Genomic DNA, 12278 nt, shown 5'->3' with positions numbered 1-12278 from the left:
TACAGTTTGACCCACATCCCATCGGTTATCATTAAGGAGGCGGAGTTTATGACCTATACTGCAGCCAGTCAGCAGGGGGAGCTCTAAAAATAAAAGCTTCACTCCACCGGGGAGCTTGTCCCGTCATTCTTTCTACAGTCTATGATAAACACTGCGATGAATAAATGTCCAAAACCACAGAAAACTCCTCTAAAGTGTGTTATAGATGGAAAGGCATAGAGGGAAGGACTTGGTCCGCAGGAAAGGGCCTAATATTTGGGAAAAGTTACTGTTTATTGGTGGTGGAGATCCATACGAGTTGGCTCCCTTATCTTGGATCAATGATGACCCAGCAAGTCTTCAGTCTGTCCTGATATGGTCAACTCCCTGGTTTTAACCCTAACCCAATCAACAATTCACTCACCTGACAAGAAACGGGCTGAATAAATTCAGATTTTGTCCAGATTTTTGCCTGGTAGATCCTGGTATAGCGTCTACTTTCCTCTGATGACTTTTGACATTGTTCTCCCTGATTTGTTATCACTTTTGGCAGTCTATAAAACTCCAAATGTTTTTCACTGTCTTACCGATTGGTACAGCCAAATACACGGCAATAATTCACCATTTCCTTTTCTTAGACGTTTGGGATCTGCTTTGTTTACATGCTGAGTACCTCGAACATGGCGACTTATGCTTTGATGACGCGCCTTGAAAACCCTCTATTCTATAACATTAATCATTGTGTAAATTACCAAATAATTTAGTTGTTGATATCTCAGCTCTTTTAAATACAGCAATTCAATGAAACTCCACAATATTTGGAGGATCGCAATTTTCCCATCCTTTTATCACGACTGCAGTCATTTTAAATCTCAAATTGCTCAAAGGACTCAGTTTTCTTAAAATGATTTCTCATAATTTACCAAAAAATAGTAACATTTTTTATTATTAATGTTATTTTATGACTAATACATTTTTGTCACAACATCAATGACATTTAAAAGAAAAAAAAACCCTGCAGGGACTGATATCTGTCACTTATTGCTTAGATATTGTTGGTGCCTTACATACTTTATGTATCATTTATATGTAGAAGTTCAAACCTGGGGAAAATATTGTTGAAATTGCTCATTTTCCTGCCTAAACTCTGTAGCCCACTTAAGATGAAACATAAACAAAGCCAATACATGTATTGATAGCGATGCATTGAAATCACACATTTACTGTTTCTTAGCTGTGAGAGCAAAGCCGTTAAACTCCCTATGCAGTTCAGGCTTCATGTGGTATGTTAGTGTCTAAATTATTGCAACAATACTTTATTTCCTATAAGTGAGAATAATAAAAACACACGTAACCAAAGGCGAGCAGTGTTTTTCTACACGCTTCTAAGACCCCTCATCACGCATCACTGCATGTCATTACTTGGAGTAACATTTATCCTCATTCAGGCTGAGAAGTTGTCTTCAGACATCGCTACAACCAACATTCCAAACACACACTACCCTTTGTGACACTTCAGAGCTAGTGTTTCTCTTTTTCTTTCTCTGGCTGACTAAGTCAGAAAAACTCTCTCCTCAAACCAACATTTATTTAAACCTGTCCGGACTTGAACTCTCCTCCTATTACCATTACACAGAGGCTGTGAGAAAACTGAAAGATACTCTGGTCTTTGTCACGTGGATTTTTTTTTTCTAACACATGTCTTGTACCTACATTACGTTTAATCTGATTGGTCGACTATGATGTGATGCATTTGATCGTTGTCTGGTTATTTCATTTTTTTTTTTGTAGTTTCACAATGTCCTTTGATCATTTTAAAACAAAAAATAATAATTTACTCAGTAACAGTTGGGTGTAGAAAATGTAACAAATTACTTCCTTTAAAATATACTACAAGTAAAATTGCTGATTAAAAAATATACCCATAAAAGCAACTCAATTACAGTAACATGAGTACTTGTAATCCACTACTTTCACGCCTGGCTCCATGAACAGTTCATCCATGAGGGGAAAAGCCCTGGAGGGTGGTGTGTATAATCAATAGCCTGCAATAGCTAATCACACACCAGTTAGTCCTGGTAACGTCAATTTCAGGGTCACTGGTTATTCCTGCTGGACAAACACATGCAAACGGAACATATTTCTGACTAGAATATTTGCATTTCCTGAAAAAAATGCAAGTGAGGATGCAGGTGCTGGCCCACGTTACACTGCATTAGCTTAGCATTAGCTCCTTGATCCTGGATCGCTATCGGTTTGGTCATCATGGCCATTGCTGTGGCACTTTGCGCTATATAAATAAAGTTGACAAGAATTGAAATAGCTAGCATTAGCATTAACATAGTATTAGCTAGCTTTAGCATGAACCTAATGTTAGCATTAGCCTAGCATTAGCAGTAGACTAGTGTTAGCATTAGCCTAACATTAACACTAACCTACCGAGCATCAACAGTAACCAATCATTAACACTAACCTACCATGAGCAATGCCCAAGCATTAGCATTGACCTTGAGTTAGCATTAGCCTAGCAATAACACAAACCTAGCATTAGCATTAACCTAGCATTAGCACTAACCTAGCATGAGCATTAACCTAGCATCAACATTAACCTAGCTGCATTAGCACTAACCTAGCATGAGCATTGACCTAGCATGAGCATTAACCTAGCATTAGCACTAACCTAACATGAGCATTAACCAAGCATTCACACTAACCTAGCATTAACCTAGCAATAGGTTAACATTAGCAATAAGATTGAAATGGGTTGAACATATTAACTAAACATGTTAAAGGTTGAATAATTTGTCATTTGTTTGCAAATATTTTAAGGTAAAAACTAGAGAAGCTCCAGACTAAAAAAAAAGGGGTCGGAGCTGAAAAATCAATGTAGTTTCACAAAAAAAATTAATAACTTTCTGAACGTTTTGATAACGTAATTGTCAAAAATGGACAAACAGTGAAGGAGGATTAAACGACAGACGGAAAAAAAAAAGACGTAGACAGATAATTAGGACCAAAAATTTAAAAAAAAATAAAAATGTAAACCTATGTAAATTTAAGAGTATTTTTTGACTTCAAGTTAGATTATTACATAACTAGTAAAGGCAGGAAAGTCAATGTCCATTTGTAGCTCATCATTTGATTCACAGGGTCAGACGAGGAGTGAGCGCTCGGTCTCATTCTCCATCTCACTTTATTTGATGTTGCCACGCAATGGTACTACAGCGCTCTGCAGTATATAAAGCTTCCTCTGTGGGCTCTGTAAAGCATGCCAATGGTTGCCAAATCTACCAATAAGCCTGGATGTTAGCTGCTGCTTCCGCTTATTTTAGGCACTGATTCTCATGCTTTGATGGGCAGTGAATCCTCTCGGCCAACACGTGCTCACATGCAGCTTCTATGCTAATCTGCTTCCTGTTTTCTCTCTTAAAGCCGTTAGTGTGCATGAGACAAAAGATTCCAGAGCCTATGTGGAAAGCGTGAAGGTGTAAATAGGATTAGACACAGTGGGAGGAAGAATCCTTAAGAGTGGGGGTGGATTCAAAATTGGACGCCTATAATAAACCAAACAGTAGATTTTTTTTAAATTTTATTATTCTTTATTTTAGGCTAACAAATACAGTGCTGTGACACTGGATATTCTCTCCTCTCTCTCAAACACATTTTCCACTTCGACTGAAAGGAACTCGTTTCCAGTTCTTTAGCATTTATCTCCACTAATCTGAGGTTTGGACTTAAGTCGATACATTTTTTAAAGGTATTATATGCTTGAAAGACTTCATTGTTTCAGTGGTTTGAGCTGCAAGGAGCAGAACTCACATCATTACTGTAGCAAAACACCTATGCAACTTGAATGCATGGCAGTTTATAGAAAATACATTTGACTTATACAACATTAACCAACAAATATAAGCCTTTGATGGGTTATAATTACATGCACTGGCTTTCTTTGTTGAAACTGAGAATTCTCTGAAGTTATTCAGTATATTAAAAAAAAAAAAAAAAAAGTTTTTTTTTTGTTGTGTAAATTTCAATTTAATTCAAGTGTTTTTTAAATGACCTACATTAAACATTGTTGCATTAAAAAAAAGTTTAACTTTAGGTTTTTTCTTTTAAATCAAGGGTGTCGAACTCATAGTAGTTCGGGGGCCAAATACAGATAGTTTTGATCTGAAGTGGGCCGCAGACGTTGGGATTTGAACAATTTCAACATTAGTGCTACTTTGCATTTCCATGTATACTGTAAATGAAATAAAAGTATGTAGTATATACATAAGACACTGATAATATCCATGCAATAGGCGACAAGTAGAGACAATGTTTATTCAATTTGGGGAAATCTTGTCAAATAATTTAAGGGTTGAACAGATTTTGGGAAAAATTAGATTTAAAATTGACTTCCATCGTGTTATACAAGCATGGGAAACCTGCCAACCCCAGCAAATATTGGAGAGTTTCATTGAATTTGTGACAAATTCAATGAAACTCCACATAAATGATTGTCGAATTCTAGTTCCAAATAAATCTGTTGAAATGTTGTGGTTTTAAAAAAAAAAAAAAAAAAAGCTACGTATTTTGCAGAGAGGCCAATATTTGTTTGATTATGATACAGTGATTTAAAATTACTCCCAATTTCTGCTTAATTTCTATAAATAATTCCCATGAAAAGTTTCTTTTTTTCAATATTGCCAAAAATTCGCCAGATACTGTATTTTATGCCCTGTTGCAACGCTACTGAGATATCCACAAATTAATTATTTATTACATTTTTTATTTCAATTATGCTTTCAATTATCCATCTTCAATTACAGTCAATTATGATTACAGTAACCAGCATTTTTTCCAATTATGAATAAATTACAATTATTATTTTTCCCCTGAAATTCCGTTCTCAATTATTGATTATTATTAAAGTTCAATTACAATTTTACAAATTTTTATCCATATATCGTTGTGATGGTTGTATGCATTTTTTTGATGTCATTCTTTACATTAACATTTTAGTGCATTTATTATAATATCTTATGTCAAAGTACAACTAGGGACAAGAGATGGAATTTAGCAATAACTATAAACTATTTCTATAAAACATCAGTTACATTCACAGTATTTTTACTTTGTAAAAAAAATTAAATAAACTTCTATGATATTTTAACTATTACCATCTGTATGAGTGAACATTCACTGACAGCCAGCGGGAAAACTTAATATGAAACATATTTTAATATTTGTTAACTACTTATGCGTAAGTCATAGACCTGTTTTGCATTCAATTTAATTGTAATGGAAAGTTTTTAATGAATTTCTACTTAATTACAGTTACAAAGTCAATTATCTGAACTAAATTCCAATTCAATAACAACGGCGACAGATTCTTAAAATTACAATTATGGTTAAGTTAATATTATGCCATAATTGTAATTAATGACCAATTATGCAATTACAATTATAATTGACCCTAATCCTAATTTTTACTAATCCCCTGCTGGCCGATTTGGATGGTTGAAAGGGCCGGATTTGGCCCCCGAGCCTTGAGTTTGACACATGTTTTCAATTGTGTGTACTTCTTCTATTTGAGAACCATTATTAGTCAAGAACAGCAGAAATATTTTGTTCCTCGAAGTTTACGCATTGATTTCAATCATTTTCTGCCACAATTTAATGTTAAACAGGTAAAAGTAATCGTGGGACTGTAGAAATGCATTTCATGACAAAGACTTATAAAATGGGAAAACAACCATGTTGGTGTTTATTAGGACAGAGAAAATCTTAAAAGCAACATTTCATTTCCAGCACTTCATTTGTAATGAGTTAAGGTCGATAAATGAGGTTGATTGTAACCTTCACTGCATCACGTCACCGTATTTTGTCTTTTCGGGTGATTGGGATTGTTCTGTTTGAGGTGCTGAAAGGAAAGCACAGGGAAAGCTTAGCATCCAAAGGAATTAAATATACATTAACATTCCTTCATCATCTAGCTAAACCTGACAATTGCAGGGATCATGTTCATGATCTTGTAATATTTAATGAGGGAGTATAATAAAACAGCAAGTTGCTGTTTTTTTCCTTGTTCTCACCTGGTGTTGGGGATCTATCTGGGACTTTTCCTGTTTCCAGCAAAATCCAAAGATCTGAGCATTTCTGTGTTTCCCAGCGAGTTATAGCATAACTGCCCACAGACGATGCCACTGAGAAGAAAAGGAACATGAAGATATATATGAAACAAAGTGCTTATGCACCTTTTATATTAGTTGGATAAAATATTTTACATATTTAAATCCTATAGGTTCAATCTGGTTCTGACCTATTGAAATAAGCAGGTTCCATTGCAGCGGGTAGGGGAGCTTCTTCTGGAGAACCTTCTGGATGCCAAATAAACTTGCAGTCCCTGTAAAAGTCAATGAGAGGGAAAAAAAAACTAATACCCTGTGATGTTTTTAAAACGCCCAAAAAAAAAACAGAAAAATGACAGAAAAAAAAACACAAAAAGGACAACAGCGAAAAACACACAAGATGACGATGAATTAATTAATGAAAAATGTTCAAAACAATTACAAAAATGACTCGAAACCCACAAAATAACTCATAACTCACCAAGCAACAAAACTATACAGAATCACAGAAAACAATGCAAAACGACAACAAAAATGACCCCAAAATCATACAAAACAACAATACATTAAACAAGAACAAAAATATACAAAAATGAGAGAAAAGCATACAAAGTAACAAAAAATGAGAGAAAAGCATACAAAACAACAGCAAAAATACAACAACAAACACGCTCAAACCCGATGTTGTTTCCTGTATTAATGCTCAGATTGGTCCTCATTCTAAATGATGACACAAATGTTGATAATCTGGCCGTTGGATCAGAAAAAAAACACATTTTTGTGGCCCCCGCTGTAACGAACGTTGCTCATCTCTGCTTAAGGGTGCCCCGATCTGATATATTGATCCAATATCAGCAATAAAAAGAGAAAAGAAAATTAACAAAATCGAGTATCATAATATATCTGCATTTATCAATAATTTTCTGACACAACAAAATATGTCATAATAGTATGTATGATCTATGCCGATATCAGATCGGTATCAGGGTTGGGGACAATTATATTTACGTAATTGATAATTAATTACAATTATGGCATAACTATAATAGTATTTGTAATTTAAAACATCTGTTGCTGTCATAATCTTTATCAAATTGTAATTAAGTTTATATAATCAACTTTGTAATTGTAATTGCCATGAAAATTCTATAAAAATGATCAATTATAATTGAACCATGTTACAGTTCTATGTACAGTTCTACACATATTTAATTAGCAATTATTAAAATAGGTTTCATATCAAGCTTTCCCACATTTTATCATTTAAAAAAATGAAATCAAGGAGTATACTGACACAGAAAAGGCTCAGATGCCCACACAAAAAATATTAAACCCTATATTTTCATTGATTGGGAAGTCAAATAAGGTAAACAATAAATAGGAAATAAATAAGATGATAGATATTTGTTTTTAGTGTCGTTTACAGCTGATTTAGCACCAGTTATCATTAGAGATGCTAACAGAAAGCTAACAAAAGAGGAAGGTTAACTTTTCTGGGGTTATTTATTGAAAGTGTCTATTTGTACCGTTGCCGTACGGGCAACAGCATCAACCTATATCGCAACAATATTTAGGGTTAGGTTTATGGTTAGGTTTAGTCTTAGTCATGTGACCTAAACTGTCCAATGAGGGGCGCTGCGTACAGATAGAATGTTGGTGTATTGATACGGCAACCGTACGGATAGCCACTGCCTTGTTTATTTCAGACTCGGTAAATGTGATTTAATTGTAATTGACTTTCTAAGGATAAAAAAATAATTGTGATTTAATTGTAATTGGAAAAAATGCTGGTATAACGGTTATTGTAAATTAATTGTAATTGAACATGGGTAATTATAAACAGAATCGTAACTGAAAAATTTAATGTACCCCAGTTTTCCCAAATTTTAAAAGTTTTCAAAAGTGACAAAAGTTAAGAAATTTTATCGGTAGTCGGGACACCTCTAATAACAACATTGTAAAACCTACACTCATCCTACTTTTATTTTGTACTCGGAAGTGGTTGTTTTGTTTATATTCCATTTGGGCTTTCACCATCTGCGCATGCGCATTATGAACCCAGAGTTTTGACACGCTTCTCACCCAGAATGAAGGTTCCAGTCCCCTTCATGAAAGCATGAGACTGACAGGCGGCATAGCCCTGTAAACCCTGTCATACAAACACAGAAAACGTAGACATTTCACTGTAATGCTAAACGTTTGTGTCCTCAGTGTATTATTATTATTATTATTTGTATTATTCAAAGTCATAACAAGGCAGAGGAAAAAGAAAAGAGAACTGACCGGATGTTTCGCTGCTAACGCGTCGTCCACTTTAGTGAGACCGAGGTTGACCATGTTGTCATTAATTTACAGTTAAATATCCTCCACAGACACTGATTAACAGATGAACATGTCACTAAACACACCACTGTTATGAAACGTAAGGGATTGGGACCAACAAAGGCAGAAAAAAGAACAGAAAGCCTCTATGTATGAAACTATGGGGACACCTAGTGAGGGGAAGGTGGAACTGCAGGGGAACAAAAACTCACTTTGAAAATATTAGTGCAGTGCCCGTAGGAGGTACAGTATATATTGCTATAGAAAAGTGGCATGTTACGTAGCTTTTTCGTGGATGGCCTCTACTGTTTGCCAAGGAGATGGTTTATTTATAAAAGGTAATAAACCCCCTTGGTTTCACAAAGGCAGGGCAGGAAATTGTAATATTTGCCAAACAATGCCCATACCTGCTGTTCAGTGTAAAAAATGACTACTTTCTGACACTCACACACTCCCCAGGCCAAAACATGTCCCGAATGCCGCATTGAAAGTGAATGAGGTGTTAACAGTCACAGCTCAGAAGGGTTTGGTGAATTGGAAATGACAAGGCAACAGAAGGCTTGATTTTGATTATTTTGATGAAAGTTTTGATTATGTCCATTATTCATGTCATTGTCTTAGTCAGCGCATAAAAATGTGGAACAAACAAAGCTGACTTCATCTCAAATGGGATGAAATCTTACAGTATAAACAGACTAACTTGTAGCTAGTCGACTAAATGAACTGTGCAAAGCATAATAATTAGCACTGTAATATAGGCTAGCATACACTGTATATAGTGAAAGCCTATTTTTATTTTATGTTTTTCAATTATTATTATTACTCACCTTAGTTACAAACGTTGCTCACTGAGGACACCTGCTGGTCAATGTTTACAGAGTGTCAACATTGAGCTGTTCAAACTTATCCTGAGTTACCATGACTACCTGTCATCATTGAGCTGTTCTGCAATGCTGCATTTAAGACAATTAAATGAAATAATCCACTAATTTTACATTGCAGTCCAAACAAATGTGATGCTGCACACCTTTGAACCAAGCAGCAGCCATGTTGAAAGTCTCATGTCAATCTGAGCCTGAGTCGCAGATATTTGAGGAACAGACACACAGAGATTCCTTGCTTTATAGATACTAGTGCAATGCCCACAGGAAGTGTTTATATATTTAGCACAGTAATATAGGCTAGCATACATCTGGAGCCTGCTGAGAGAGAGTTAGAATGAACTTCACTAATCTTCACTAATCAATCAATATTTATTTGTATAGCGCCAATTCATAACACGTGTTAACTTATCCTGAGTTACCATGACTACATGTCACGATTGAGCTGTTCTAACTTATCCTAAGTTACCATGACTACCTATCAACATCAGTTCTAAAAATTGTCCGCTCCCGTGGGGCATGGGGGTTTGGCGTCCAAACAAAACTGACGTTGCACACCGTTGAACCAAGCAGCAGCCATGTTGAAAGTCTCAGCGCTGTCTGTCCCTGAACCGCAGAGGTATTTGAGCCACAGACACAGACAGTTAGAGATTCCTTGCTTTATCGATAGATATTATTTACTATAAATATAGCCATGCATTTTCTTTGCACACTTCAGGATTCAGGGTTGCAGGGGTCTGATGGTCCACCACTGTGACGGACTACAGACCACCCCACAGAGCCCCCAGGACCCCAATATTGACATCTGACCCCACAATGACTGAAGGAACCCAAACACAGCAGAAGTATTGGGAGATGAAAGAAGAAGCAGATGCATTAAATGGAAGCTTAGATGTCAGAAATATCTCAGAGGATAAAGTTTCCTCAGCACAGTGGGAGCACATCTGTTGCTAAGAGAGAACAAAGTCAGTCCTTTGATACGATGATGAAAGCACAGAGATTAGATAAATTAAAACCAATTTGACTGGCCTGATTATTTGTTCTTTGTCTTCATTTAAAAAATTCCACGGATTAAAAAAAAAAAAAAATTGTAATTTTTAAAATAAAATCAAAATCAAAGGTTCAAAATAGTCAAAAAAAAAAACAGTCACTACATGCAGGATAGAAGTATAAAATATTATCCTCATATATTTGCAATGTACAAATAAGATCAAACTTTTCAAACAAAAGTATAATGTATAATGAATTTTAAAAAGCAACTTTCAAATGTTTAGCTTTTTATTGCATGTTTCTTCGATATCATCCACCCAAATAAGCCATATTTATATCTGTAAATAAAAAAATATTTCAGTTTTAAACTTATTTTTGGAATATTCTCTCTTCTGACACCAATTGTCAGTGCCTCTAGTTTTATTGATCTAAAAAGGTAGAGATTAGATCTTAGGGATGGGACGATAAAACATAATCATGATAACAACATGGGACAATATTTGTGGAAAGGAGAAAAAAGAAAGAATAAAAACAGTTTGAAGAATAATCGTGCTTTTATTTAACTAACTCTGGCATACTCTGGGTATAACCGTCTCAATTCAAGTGAATATAAAATATTAAAATAAACAATAACATAAATAAGACATTTTCTTTCTATTCAAAGTGCAAAAAGGTCCACTCTGCAGATGAAATGCAAAAACAGACAAATAACGCCAGTCTAAAATGAAAAACAAAGTTCCCTCCCCTTCAAAATATCATACTATCTTACATCTTGAGTCAAAGTTTATTTTGTCTTCTGTTTTGAAATACTATATTAAGGTTTCATTTATTCAGGCAACTTTTTTCAGGAAATTTACTTTGATCTCCCAACATGTTTTGACTGCCAACTGTGGCACCAGAGGTGTCTGCTGATCGCTTTGATGTTTCCTTATGAGTCCTTTCTAGGCGTGACAAACTTGACAAGAGACCATCTGGTGACAAGGGGCGTGGCCAGCCTGAAAGAACTGTCAACTTGGCCACACCCAAAAATAACTCATAAAGACATATTAAAGCAATCAGCAGACGCCTCTGAAGAAGACTGAAAGTTCAAGCATGTCAGGAGATCAAAGTAAATTTCCTGGGCATGGTGTGGGACTCTCTTCTTCAGAGACCATTGGGCGACAGGGGGCGTGGCCAAAGAACTCATAAGGACACATCAAAGCATAAAAGACATATGATGAATGAATGCTTTATCATAATTCTCATTTTTTTTTGTCTTCTTTTTGAATGAAATGTTATGGTTTTATTTATTTTGGCAACTGTTTTTCAAGAAATGTACTTAAATCCTCTGGCATGTTTTGACTGTCAACTGCCAGTCTTCTTGAGAGGCGTCTGCTGACTGCTTTGATGTTTCCTTGACTTCCGCATTAATAATTTCAGCAAGTTCTTTTTGTCTTCTTTTTGAGTAAGACAAAAAGAAGACAAGACTATTATTCAAAAAGAACTCGCTGGAATTATTACGCAGAAATCAAGGAAACATCAAAGCGATCAGCAAACGCCTTTGAAGAAGACTGGCAGTTGACAGTCGAAACATGTCAGGAGATCAAAGTAAATTTTGTGAAAAAAGTGGTTTGTATAAATGAAACCTTATATCATGTGACCTTTTAATATTATATATTGTCCCATGATACAGCACGTCATCCCATCCTTAATAGATCTATAAGACTGTTCCATTTGCAGTCTATGGAGGAATCCGTTAGCAACAGTAGCTGTAACTTGAATCACACCCAGACCGACACCTGGGTATCATTTTCATTTATTTGACAATTGAAAACCAGTTGGAAGACTTCCCCCAACTTCACTTCCATTCCGTATTGTAGCTCCTTGTTTCCTCTCTAGGCGATTGTTGTATTTATTCTTACAAAAAAAGAAAAAGAACACAGATGATCTTTTACTCAATCTGAATCACACACCCCCAACCCTTCTGTTCACCCGCAATAAGTGACACCAACAC

General features: G+C 35.4%; 1 protein-coding gene across 1 annotated transcript; it reads right to left on the bottom strand.

Moving 5' to 3' along the window:
• Positions 1-5700: 5700 nt before the first annotated feature.
• On the bottom strand, positions 5701-8523 carry tmem141 (transmembrane protein 141). The gene is made up of 5 exons (XM_028463135.1): positions 8376-8523; positions 8175-8241; positions 6284-6367; positions 6057-6167; positions 5701-5884 (listed from the first exon to the last, which is right to left on the bottom strand). The coding sequence occupies exons 1-5, from the start codon at positions 8427-8429 to the stop codon at positions 5823-5825; spliced, it is 378 nt and encodes a 125-aa protein (XP_028318936.1). The 5' UTR covers positions 8430-8523; the 3' UTR covers positions 5701-5822.
• Positions 8524-12278: the final 3755 nt, after the last annotated feature.

This window comes from Gouania willdenowi, chromosome 12 (assembly GCF_900634775.1).
Source record: "Gouania willdenowi chromosome 12, fGouWil2.1, whole genome shotgun sequence".
Taxonomy (NCBI): Eukaryota; Metazoa; Chordata; class Actinopteri; order Blenniiformes; family Gobiesocidae; genus Gouania; species Gouania willdenowi.
The sequence above is the reverse complement of the archived record's forward strand: the minus strand, read 5'-3'. Positions and strand labels throughout refer to the sequence as shown.

Coding starts and splice junctions, on each gene's coding strand:
- tmem141 (XM_028463135.1), bottom strand. CDS start 8,429: ATGGTCAACCTCGGTCTCACTAAAGTGGACGACGCGTTAGCAGCGAAA. Junction 6,168..6,283: donor GAACCTGCTTATTTCAATAG/GTCAGAACCAGA, acceptor TTTTCTTCTCAG/TGGCATCGTCTGTGGGCAGT. Junction 5,885..6,056: donor AGATAGATCCCCAACACCAG/GTGAGAACAAGG, acceptor CTTTCCTTTCAG/CACCTCAAACAGAACAATCC.